General features: G+C 37.4%; 1 protein-coding gene across 3 annotated transcripts in view; it reads left to right on the top strand.

The window, feature by feature from the left end:
• Positions 1-13,107, top strand: part of ANO3 (anoctamin 3) — a 208,326-nt gene that overhangs the window by 116,757 nt on the left and 78,462 nt on the right. For all 3 annotated transcript variants that reach the window (XM_055814606.1, XM_055814604.1, XM_055814607.1), the window contains exon 3: positions 698-769. In XM_055814606.1, coding sequence (XP_055670581.1) covers positions 698-769 — 72 coding nt within the window. The remainder of the gene's footprint in view (positions 1-697; positions 770-13,107) is intronic.

Genomic DNA, 13,107 nt, shown 5'->3' with positions numbered 1-13,107 from the left:
TTTGAAGTGAGGCTTAAACTAATTTTTCTGAATTACAAGATTATTTCCTTCTCACTGAAAACAAGACAAAGAAAGTGCTCCTGTAGGCTAGGGAAGAGCACGAAGGTTTCTGTAGCCTGTCTTGGGAGAGAAAGAAAAAAATAAATATTAAGCCTTTGGCAAGATATGTCTTTACAAACATGTAAGAGCAGATGCATTCATTCATGAATAGCAGAATCAAGGAAGAGTGGTTATGGAGATAATGAGAGGAAGGTGAGCTAATCCCTAATAATTTTAGCTTGTGTTGGACAAAGGAACTGCTTTGCTTTTAGGATTTTTATTTTAACAGATAAACATGCCTTAACAGAGAGACTAGTCTAGCTGGAGATCCCAGTCACTGTGTGTGTCACCCGTTGCCAACTGTTGCCATACAGGATTGCCAACTGTGCGTGAACCTTTAGAAAATAAATAAACCTGGCTGGCTTCTGCTACTGAATTGTGATAAGTCCTTCCCTAATGTTGATAAGCACTAATTATTGCTCTAGTAGTTATTTCACTGAGTTAAACTTGTCTCAGGAATAGAATGAAAGCCATTGGAAAGCACTCTTCTGAATTTAATTTTAAAGACTTTCATTTGAGTCACTGACAGCTTTAAAAAGTATATCTCATGCTTACAAAATGCATGTGAATGCTGATATGAATATTGGATTTATTGCAGCTAAAGTGATGGAGACTTTGGAAAACAACTTGCTTAAGCTATCTAATACAGAATACAGCGATCCATTTTTAGGTAAGTTTCTGTCTGAACTGAAATAATAATAAATTAATGATTCTTCAGTTACACTTGCAGTATTTAAGTGTGGAAGGTCCCTATTTACCCTGAACTGTCATGTTTTTTTTAAGAGGAGACTAAATGTGACTAAAGAAATATGTGCTGTCATAGATTTCCTGATACTTTCTCACCTTTTAGACTAATAGCAAACAGGGAATAAAGGCAAAGCAGTATTTTTTTCATGCACTGTGTAACCTTTTCCTATAACAATCCTTCATAACACAACCACTTTGAAGCATGTATTTGAAATTCCATTTCAATAGTTACTATTATTCCATTATTATTGTTCCTGTATAGGCATGTTATTCAGTATTGTCATTGCTACAGTTGTTATATGGCTGGTTTTGCTTCAGATATTCATGTATAAAAGGTGTTCCAATTTGGAAAAAAAATAAATTAAAAAATGCAGAAAAATAGCTATAATTGGGGCATATTTATACCTGCATTAATACCATTTTGATACCTTAATTAAGTCAAAGAATGTAGGAAAGGAGTAATTCTTAGAATGATTCCATGCTTGCAACTGCAAAATGAGTCTGCATATACACACAAATAGTAATTTGCAAGTTCCAAAATTAATTAATTTTGAAATTCTCTGGCTGTGTATTACCCACCTGAAGTACACACAGATATTGCTGCACCTTGCACAACTACTGTGGTAGATCTTTTTGCTCAGTCAATGTAGCATCAAACTAGAAATCGTATCTTCATGCTGAAGGAAAGCAATCTGCTTTCAGAAAGCTGTTTCTGCTCACCTCTCACATGTTTTAGTATCGATTTTTTTTCTTGATGCTCAAAATATATGATGGATAAGAGGCTCTTCAAGATCTCCTAAAGAGGTAGCTACTGGAAATCTGAGTGAAATTGATACTTCCTCCAAAACAAAATCAAAATGTTCTGAAATCATGATGTGGACCAAAAATTTGGCGTAAGATTTTTATAAAAGAATCGCGTGTCTCAGTAAGGTTCAAGTTGAAGCTACAGCACTCTGTCAGTGTAATTGGGCTTATTAGATAGGCAAGCACAGATACTAGAAAATTTCACTTTTATAATTTCCTTTAATCTTTTTTTAATATCCTGCTCTATTTTTTACTAATGGCTCACACATACATGGGCTGATATGATTGGATATTTATATATGGCAACAGTATTTCTTTTCTCATAGTAAGCAATCCACTATTTTTCATTCACATCACCTAGTTTTAACCTGAAATGAAAAGTGGAGGGCTCAGTGACTGAGGAAAAGGTAGTTTGAGCCTCATCAGCTCAAAATTGTATTAAACTGGTGTGGATGGTTCTCCTCTTCTGACTACAGCTATACTCTTTGAAGAGACAGAAAATATTTAAATGGTAGCCCTTTGTTGACTTGATTCATTGATTTGCCTGTGTTAATTGAGTGAATCCCAAATCAGAACACTGAAATCTTTGAAGTTATTGTGTATTTACAGACTTATAATTGGTTAGGATGTTCAGCTACAAGCAAGAAAGGAAACAGTGTTTATAAATAAATGCCTGAAGTCAGTAGTAAGAATTGCTTTAGATAAAAATCAGCATTATTAGTTAGGCTCAGGAAAAAAAATCTTCATTTTTTTAAATTCACAAAGAGAAATCGAGGACAGTTAAAGGGGAATTTTTAAAAAAATGGCCTTTCTATAAACCTTCAAAATACAGTTTGTTTGTCTTTGACGATCATATTGATGTGTCGCGACGGAGGGAAGACACAGTCGCTCAATATGAGTGATCAGCAGACTTCGTTTATTGTCCCTTACAGTCACCTTTTATGCCTTGTTATAATTAGCTCATACATATTACAAAAGTTAAGCTCATTATTGGTTAGTTGCCTAAATACCAAGCCCGCCCCTAGTTTCTCTTCTGTAGTTATCTGTTCCCACCTGCAACATTCTTTTCCCACCAAAATCTTCCTGTTATTGTGTAACAAGAACAGCCAAAGACAGTTATTTTTGCTTTACTTCAGATAAGCTGAGAGCAATGTGCATTTTTGTCCAGCCAGCTGGACTATGTCTATGTGACCCTTTTCAGCTAGTCAGTTATCCACATTGATGTGGGTAAGAATTTGTTTGCAAGACTAAAATTTTTTATTTTATCCTGAACGGGATGACAGGGGAAAGGAGGCAAAAAAACCCCAAAAACCAAACAATGTATACTGCTGCTTGATCACTTGATCACCAAATAGGCGTAAGTGATGCAGCACTGCTGCATGCTTTAGTCAGTACTCCGGCACTTTGGAGTTTGCAAAGTAGGCTGATTAATGGGTATCATCATCTTAGTGAACCTTTTCAAACAGCTCTCCTGATAACCTGAAAGAATACTGGATTAAGTGTATATGGTGAATTTTTAATTAGGCAGCATCATGGAACTGTACATAAAATAGGCTAAATGATTTTCTCCTTTTCCAGAGTTCTGTCCATAGACAAACTATAATTTTGTGAGAAGGGGATTAACATCAGATGGGCATCAGATGAAAGACTTCACTGGAAAGTTCTCTTTTATTTCATTTGACTATAGATGAGGCCATTAATCGTAGGACTTGTTTGGTTAGTGACATCGATGGCTTTATAAAGTAAGAAGATAATGTATTACACCTTTGTTACTGCTAGCACAGACAAATGGGATCAAGGGCATTATGGATTTATGTTCTTTTTCTTGCCAGTTTTAGGTGGTAAGTAGTGTTTTTAGTCTGAGGAATCAGAAAATGTGCACTGAGCTTCTGTAACATATAACAAGCTATGAGGTTTCAGAGACACTGGAATGCTCAGTGATTAGCCAAAACTTTACGAGAGTTTCCACCCCGTGAAGGTTATGATCAGGGCTTTTGCATCTGACCTAGGTGGAAATCACCTATTGCTTGGATGTGGACATTAAGTAAAACATTTCTCAAAACATGTCTCAAAGCGTGTCTGTAGAATTTGGTGTTCAGTCCAGTGCAAAATCATGTTATTACCTCTCCTTCCTTGAAAAAGTGGTTTCTTTTCCAAAGTGTTTGCATCATGGAAGACTATAAAGTTCTTGCTGAAGTGACCTTCATCACTTGTTGGGACTTAAGTCCACAAAAGGATGGCATTAAGATCAGAGTTCCCAGTTCACTGAAGAACGTTAATCCCTCCAGCTCCACTGCAGCTTCTTTTAAGGTTTTTACTCAACAAATGAATGGAAGATTCCTGCTTTTTGACTGTTCTGAAAATGCTTTTTTATCTAAGAACTTCTCCAAGAGACCAAGAGGCTTGCTAACCAATATAATATAGTTTAAAAACTTAATTACAGTGAATTTCTTCTCAACAAGACACATTCATTTTTGTCAACTCATTTAGCTGAAAGTAGCTAGTCAAATCCTATAACCACATGGGGGAATTCTCTGAACAAGCTTTTGACGAGAACATTAAAATTTGTCAGGACTTTTTCAGAAATATTTATGCAAGGCTAGAGGAGGGTAGGATTTCTTGCTGTGGGAAGACCACTGCAGAGGACCCAGTACCCTGCTGCTGAAGCTGTGTGGCAGGGAAGGCTGAGTTTGCCATTGCTGAATCGTACAGGAAAGACCAACTCCGTAACATAGTTACAGGCGGTCTTAAGGTAAGAATTGATTTTTTTCCTGAAAGATGCCTAAAGATTTTGTTCTGGTATGAAATGTGAAGACTTCAGAAACCCCTATACGGACAGTAGAGATATTTACTACCTAGGTGTATACCCTTTGATGCCGGACACTGGAGAGTTGCTTATGTGAGCTGACAGAGACGGTCAGATGCTCTGTGTGCTTGTTTAGGTAACAACAGTATAGCTGTGGCACAGGACTTACCCGGGCTGCTCTCTGATGCTGATGCAAAAGTCACAAACACTTAAAAGGCATAGATTTAGCAAAGGAGGGGAAATATTTTTCATACTTTTTCAGAATTGAGTGTCAGAGTCTTGTAAGAGGTAAACACAAGAAAAAATGAACGTACTTGTGCAGTGTTTCTAGATCCATGTAAATTCGTATTACACAAGAACCTGGACGTTAAAGTCTGAACTCATTGCTGTAACAATATAATTCTGGTGTCATCCATTTTTTAATACATTTGAAAGTTACACCAGTGACACTCAAATGTTTGACATTCATTGTCTCAAAGGGAATTCTTTTAGATAGAGATATATATACACACACTTTTTTTCAGTCTTCTGACTGTGGATACTTACTTTAAAAATGTGGTGTATATTTATATTCCATTCTGGTTTTACTCTGCTTTTTTTTTTCTTCTGAAAGACATGCTCAGCAATTACTTTGATTGTGCCAGCTGGATTTAAATGACATAGCTTTAACTTCATTTACTGAATTTCTGTCTTTACTGCAGCTACTAATAATAGCTTGTAGCTCTAGTTGAAGCTGGAAAATGTAAGTGGGGAATAGTTAGTTCCTGGTAGCTACATAGTAACTACATACAGAGTCACATTGATAAAAATTTGTTTTTCTATAGTTGGTGTTTTTTGGTTTTTTTTTTTTTAAATAATAGAAACAACTATTGCAGACACATTAAGGTTAACTAATGAGTGAGTTAATCCAGGAGCTGCTCCACTGGTGCCAGGGTATGTTATAAATATTATAAATATTATATTATAAATTAACAGTAATTGGTAAATTTTTAAAATAATACATTTCTTTTTCCTTAAAGGCCATCACATGCACAAAGGTAACAAACCTTATCTTTGAATGATCACAAATTCGGCTGGCCGTCTTCTTTGAAAGAAATGTGAATGTAAACAATTTTGACGAGGTTATTTGCAGTAGAATTTTATCTCCATGAACAGCTGAAAAATCCCCTTCAGTATTCTCTGTTGAAATCGTAGGGGGTGGTTACTACACACCATTTTGTAGTTTTGAGTGTGCTTCAGAGGTCAGTTGACTTAGCAGTTCTTTATTGTTGAACTGAAGATGAAGCACTCTGGAGTTAAGCTCAATGGAATTTATATGATTTGCAGGAGAACTTGTTTCACTTTGGGTCATAACTCCCTTTTTCTAGGGAAGAATAGATTTATTCTTGCCATAACTGAGATAAACGCTCTTCTAATGCATGGTACAGGTATAAAAGAACTGTGTAAGGTGCAAAGGCTCACAAAACCAGTAAATAATATTCCACTGAATGGTCTGATCTTTTCTCAAATCATCCTTTGGGTTTAGCAGAAGAACAGAAGGACAGTGGCAGTATCTGGACTGACATGTGGTGTGCTTATCCATTTGCTAGCTCCCTCTCTGTTGTTAAAATCGCTATCGCTGGTGTTGCCAGGTTTGACTTCTGTTTTTTTGTGTTCCCTTTCAAACACTGTGAGAATCATGGAATGGTTTGCGTTGGAAGGGACATTAAAGATCATCTTGTTCCAAGCCCCCTGCCATGCACAGTGACATCTTCCACTAGACCAGGTTGCTCCAAGCCCCATCCAGCCTGGCTGTGAATGCTTCCTCACCACCCTCACAGTAAAGAATTTCTTCCTAATATCTCATCTAAATGTATTTTCATTCAGTTTAAAACCATTGCCCCTTGTCTTATCACCACATGGCTTTGTAAAAAGCCCCTCTCCAGCTTTCCTGTTGGCCCCTTCAGGTGCTGGGAGCTGCTGTAAGGTCTCCCTGGAGCCTTCTCTTCTCCAGGCCAAACAACCCCGACTCTCTCAGCCAATCTTCACAGGAGAGGTGCTCCAGCCCTCTGGTCAGCTTTGTGGCCCTTCTCTGGACTCACTCCAACATGTCCATGTCCTTATGTAGGGGGCTCCAGAGCTGATAGCAGCACTCCAGGGAGGGTCTCACTAGAGTGGAGTAGAAGGGGTTAATCACCTCCCTCCACCTGCTGGCCATGTGTCTTTTGATGCAGCCCAGGATTCAGTTGGCTTTCTGGGCTGCAGGTGCACGTTGCTGGGCCGTGCTGAGCTTTTCATCCACCAGCACCCCCAAATCTTTCTCCTCAGGGATGTGCTAAGTCCATTCTCCATCCAGCCTGTGTTTGTGCTTGGGATTGCCCCAACCCACAGGCAGAACCTTGCACTTGTCCTTGTTGAACTTCATGAGGTTCACTCGGGCACACCTCTGTAGCCTGTCAAGGTCCTTCTGAACAGCATCACTTCCCTCCAGCAACACCACCACACAGCTCAGTGTCATTGGCAAACTTACTGAGGGTGGTGTGTTCCATCCCACTGTCCATGTTGCCAACAAAGATGTTGAATGCCAGACCCAGTATGGACCCCTGGGGAATGCCACTCGTCAGTGGTCTGCACTTGGACGTTGAGCCATTGGCTCCAACTCCTTAAGTGTGACTGTCCAGCCAGTTCCTTATCCCCTGAGCAGTCCATCCATCAAATCCATGTGTCTCCGTTTTAGAGACAAGGATGTTTTGCAGGACAGTGTCAGAAGCTTTGCACAAGTCCAGGTAGATGACGTCAGTCACTCTTTCCTGATCCGTCAACACTGTAACCCTGTCATAGAAAGCTACCAAATTTGCCAGGCACAATTTGCCCTTAATGAAGCCGTGTTTGCTGTCACAAATCACCTTCTCCTTTTCCAAGTGCCTTATCATAGTTTCCAGGAGGTTCTGCTCCACGATCTTGCCAGGCACCGACGTGAGACTGACCAGCCTGTAGCTGCCTGTGTCTTCCTTTTTTACCTGTTTAAAAATGGGCGTTACGTTTCCCCTTTTCCAGTCCATGGGCACTTCACTGAACTGCCACAGCTTCTCAAATATGATGGACCATGGCTTAGCCACTTCATCTGCCAGTTCCCTCAGGGCCAGATTTACAAATGGGATTTCATATTACAATACTGACTAATGCCTTTAAAAATCTGGTTTACCAAATGCATAGCTAAGGCATCAAGATTTTCAGGAGAAAGAGTTGTGAACCTGATAGTCTGCTTGTTAACTTAAAAATTCAACTTGCTCATTCTGACACAAGGACTCATATAAATAGCTTTCTGCAGATTGTAGCATCAGAAATGGTAGAGGATCATACGAGGGTCTGCCCTCCACTGTTAGGCTGAAATATTTTGTTTCAAATAAGATGTAAAAAATGACTGATGAATGGTTAATATAATCAACAGAATTTGGCATTCAGTATTTAGATGTAACCAATATCTAATTTTAGGTTATTTGGCAAATAAACCCAACACTCATTAGTAAATAAAACAACACTAATTAATGTATTCTTTTTTCAGTTCCTTTTTTTTTTCTTTCCTGATTCAGGTTAATTATGGGGGATTTATGCATAGTAACTCATTTTCCTTAGCATGACTTGAAATCCTTCCTAGATAGGAATTTGGTCATGAATCAGGTAGTTCATAATTTTGCTGTAACGGTTACCTGGCATTCTGAATATAACCTGAATCCAATTAATACAAAGCTCATAGATAAGAAACTCCCCTGCTTATGTGCCATGCTGCAATGCAGTGAACTGAGAAATGAAGACCTGAGCCAAAATTAACAATCTAACGAAGTGTCGTAATAACTGCATGATAGCAAGATTTTCAGTGCTTGGTTACAGAAGCGCTTGTAAGTGAATTTTTATTAAGTGATGTGATAAACCAGCATAGACAGAATAACCTGTGCAACACATACAGTGTTTGCATGAAAGGAGGGACTGAAAGGTCGTGGAGGGTACGACTCAAGAAAAAGAGGTTCTGTTTCTCCTTCAACAGAAACAGGATGTTTCCGTTGTGACTTTTAGCATATTTTTTTCAGAAGCTTGTGGTCCTGAGGCAATGCCTGCATAGGTAAGGGCCATCACATCTGTCCTGACTGTGTTGTGAGATGGCTGAAAAGCTGCAGCAGGACAGTTTGTCCTATAGCTGGTGTGTGTGGGAGCTGTCCTGCTTCCATGGTAGAGCTGGTTCATTCCCGGAGAGCTGGCAGCATGGAGGAAGAAGCTGTGTGATCCGTTATGAACATAGTGCTCACTGAAACATAATAAGGATTAGTCTTCAGACTGAATATTGAGGTTCAAAATATTGAAGTGCTTTAGGGATTTAATCTGTCTGTACTGATTGCGTACACCATCTTAACTCCTCCAAACAGCAGTAATACCTGCCTGGCTCCCTTTTTAGAAAATGAGAAATATTCTGTGTAATAGTTACCACTGAAAGCTCACGAGAAATTGTACATTAAGAAAAGCCTGTGCTTGCCTGTTATGGTAGATTTTGATATATAAAGGCACATACACAGGTAGCTGGAAAACCTGCTATGTTATGTATATAATACAGTATTCCAGGTACACAGCAGAATAAAATAAGATGACCTAAATCCATCACAGTGTCATTTATCCAGGTGTCTAGTGATGTCCTTCTCCAGGTTATTTGTTGTTTCTAGGACAAAAATTAGGACAAAAGGAGATTAATTTCTTCACCAATAATCTCATTCTTACTAAAGCTTTGCAATCCCTAAATGTGTAAAGGCTCAAAGGATTGAGTCGAGTCATCATATCAAAGTTTGTGAAACAGAAGCTATTTAGGAATATTTTTTTTTTATTAATTATCTGTAACTATGCCACATTTCAACTGAAAAACATTTGCTAACTTTCATTACAGTTCTCTAATATATATTGATGTATTACATGTTACAGAGAATACAGGACATGTACTTTTCATCCTCTGTCATAAAATTAAAATGCACTGTTGGCCCTTTAGAAAAGTATGATGGCAAGAAAGTTAGCCAAGCAGTTAAGATGACCCAAAAATCAAGGTGCAATGTGTGGACCTAGGAATCAATTTCTAAACTAAATGCTTCTGCATTGCTAGGTGAAAGACTCCCAGAAATTAAAGTCTTTCCAGCATTTTATCTTGTAAGTGCATTTAAGGCAAATCTTACTGTCATGCTTCAAGCATAGCAGAAGTATCTGTCAGGAAGCGTAGACAGGGTTTTGTGCTGTATGAAGACTGAATTTACTCATCATACCTTTGTATTACAAGATAGCAAAACAAAGCAACTACTGCTGTTATCTGCTTGGTTAATGATTGAGTCTGTTATAAATCATTTTATACTTGAGTGTGGATCCAAGGTGACAGTACACATCACTTGGTTATATGTTCAGGTATGGTAACAATTATATGGGTGCATCTGCTTTAAGTTTGTACCTAATTAAAGAGAAGTCTTTGAGTTGCTGACTTGAATAGTGATATTTCCATGGACTTCATTCAAATGATTTGGCCTCTGTCTCTAGAATAAGAAGCTGTCACCTTTTTCTCTGATTTAGTATCCTCATCTTGATTTAAAATTCAGCCCTTTTTTTATTTATTTTTGCAGTATTCAGGAAAGCTAAACAGTTTAATACAGAAACCTTCCCTTTCTGAGTTGAAGTCATAATAGCATATTAATTTTCCTTTCTGTAACAGGGTACTTGGGGCTTACAATTTGTACACGTAACTTCAGTGATTTTTTTTAAAATAAGAATTCTCATGTGACAACAGTTCAAAAAGTTTTCAACTGCCACATAAGTTTTAATGTAATAGAATAACTCAAATACATCAGATGGATACTTATAATGCGAGTCAAAGAGAAAGACTGTTAGTCCGCACCATTGCTTTTGGGGTATGTTACATTAAAAAAGTCCTTGGGCAGTACAACCCCAGCCATGACATTCAGGGATGCTATCTTGGTTTCCCTTGTGGCAATCCCAAATGGCAGTTATAATGCAAAATGACATAACAGAGATTGTGGAGGGAAGGATGGCAGAAAATAGTGCTACTTTATAAATGAACGTTATGCAAAAATGTCATGGAAGTTTGGAGACTGTGGTTATTGAAGGAAGACTTAAGGAGGTTAATCACTGCATATTGTAGCACGCATTGGTGACACTAAGAATCAAGCTCAAGTTGATTTAGGTTGTTTAAATTTATCTTTAAGAAAATATCATTTGGACCTGTTGGGTGGGAAGATCACAGAAGAGAGACTTTCTCCTTTAATAAAAGTGGTGAATACCTTGTTACAGAAAAAGCACCTGGTCATAGAAAAATACAAAAACATAGTCAATGCTGTTGGTGGCAATTTCATTTCTGTCACCTTCTCTAAAGGTCTTTTTCTAAACACGACGTATTTCATTCTCTCTCCTTTAGAAATTTTAAAACTATTCAAAAAAACTTTACAAAAAGTTCTACTTAAGAAACAAAATGAGCCTCCCAAAACACACATGTTGCAGTTGTTCTTTCTAACCTGTTCTGGTATAGCACTATCATGCAATCAGTTCAACTTTTTCTTTGAGTATAATTATTTATACTAAAGATTTTGCTTTAATATATGCTGCAGAAGAGGTAAATGGGACTACTAGTCTATTTAGAGTATCTACAAAGCATACATCAGGTTCTTTGTTGACAGTAATGTCTAAAACCTACATGAATGTTTTTTAAAACAGTTTTGTTTTAAATAAAACTTTTAAAAAATGTCTGATTTATGCTGTGTATCTCAGTCTGATGATTTTTCAGACAGGTAAAACAAATGCTTCATCAAGTTCAACGTTTAAATGCTATGTTTAAACCTTCATTTCTCTTTTTACTGCATTGATACCGTTACTTTGTTTGACAGTGTTTTACGTGCACAAAATAAATCGTCAACTCCTAAAAGATACAGTAGCAAGTATTGTTAAATTTTGTATAGGAAACGTGCCTTTTAAATTCTACATTTCTTTATTTTTATGGGGGTTTTTGTTGCTAAACCCTTTCTGACTACATTGCAGACAAGATAGCAGGTATCTCTAAATGAAAGAAAACGTATAATTTTTTACAGAAAATACATGCTACAATTTAAAAGGTGATCTTGAAAACATAAAAATGTTTAGCAGATAAAGTGTGTTGAGCCCTAAGGAAAAACTTATGACATAAGTATAAACTGTTTAAATAAAACATTATGTAGTTTTGCAAAGGGTTTTTTCGAGTATTAGGTGGACTCATAATCTCTAATCCTCTAAAATGTCTTGCTTTAAAATAGACTTTTTAATGTAAATAAAGTCTTTCAGTTTAAATGACCTATCTAGATGCAAGAGTTTGGGTTTCATAAGCCTGTCTCTTTGTTTTACTGGATTTGTATTACAGACTCTCGATCTTTGGTAATGCCAAGAGCTCAGCATGCCTGGGCATGAGTCAAATGTGCAAAGTTGTTTTAAGTATCTTGTTTCCTGCTTTTTATACCTGCTACTTAAAAGCTTTTTCACAGTCTTTTTAGTACATTCATTTTGGTTGACCAGAGAGTAACCTGTGTTTAGGTTAAAGCGTTGTTTAAAATAAAATTTCTGAGTTTGGTGCTCTGACAACTAAAACAGGCTATTTTGTACTTTGAGGAATCCCGTTGCAGGTTTACTGAGGTTAATACCAATATCAGAAATTACGGAGGGCTCATTTTGTGTAATCATTATGTAAGTAGCTAAATTGCAGAAACAAACCAGCCCTTGATAAATGTTCCGTTTAATATTCCATCTCAGAAATGTTTAGGCTACATGAGATAATTGTGGTTGGTTTTGGGGTTTTTTTCTGTTGTATTTACTGTGGAGAATTTAACTGAACAGCTTAATGAAAAAACTTTGTTTTTGCAGATGAGTTTTATGAATATAAAATTCAGGAAATTCAAGATTGTGGTTCCCACAGCAACCATGAGTTGTTTCTTGGCTTCTATTTAGGGTTTAGAATTACTGGGCTAAATGCTGTTCCCAGTCCCCCTGACTTTTCCCATGTTGATGTGAAAACTGAGATGAGAACTTGGCTCAGGATTTGTGGGTGACTTTTGTCTGGATATGTTTCTATTTCCAATTTATCCAAGATATGATTGTGTGGGAATAATTATTCCATCTTTTTCATCTTTAAAATATTTTTTGAAGACTAACCATTTTCCAACAGTCATTAAAACTTACATGGTCCAATGTTGTTCAGACACGACCCCTCATTTTACTCCTCCTGGGTATAGATGGGAAGTATTGGCATGATTTTTTTCTGGAGAACGTGCAGGGAATTTAAATGTCTGAAGAAAAATTCTCCCTTCTGATAGCGGATGTGGAATGACTCAGAGACTTGAGTCCTCCTAACTTGCCGGCAGTGATGAGGCGGGAGGAAATTTAAACTGTGGGAGTGGGTCTTGGTAAGCTTTAAGGAAGGTCCTCAGTCACCTGTAGCTTTCTTAGGATACTCAGCTAAGTTCTAAAAACTTTTGTCGGGCAATTAAATCCAATGATAAGGAAAACTCTTTCTTCATGGTGTCAGCAGTCTTCTACCACCATCAGGTACATCTCTTACAATGTGTTCCAAAGTGGTCACTGCAATGCTTTAATATACAAATTTTCAAATCCTA

Source organism: Falco peregrinus, chromosome 9 (assembly GCF_023634155.1).
Source record: "Falco peregrinus isolate bFalPer1 chromosome 9, bFalPer1.pri, whole genome shotgun sequence".
Taxonomy (NCBI): Eukaryota; Metazoa; Chordata; class Aves; order Falconiformes; family Falconidae; genus Falco; species Falco peregrinus.
The sequence above is the reverse complement of the archived record's forward strand: the minus strand, read 5'-3'. Positions and strand labels throughout refer to the sequence as shown.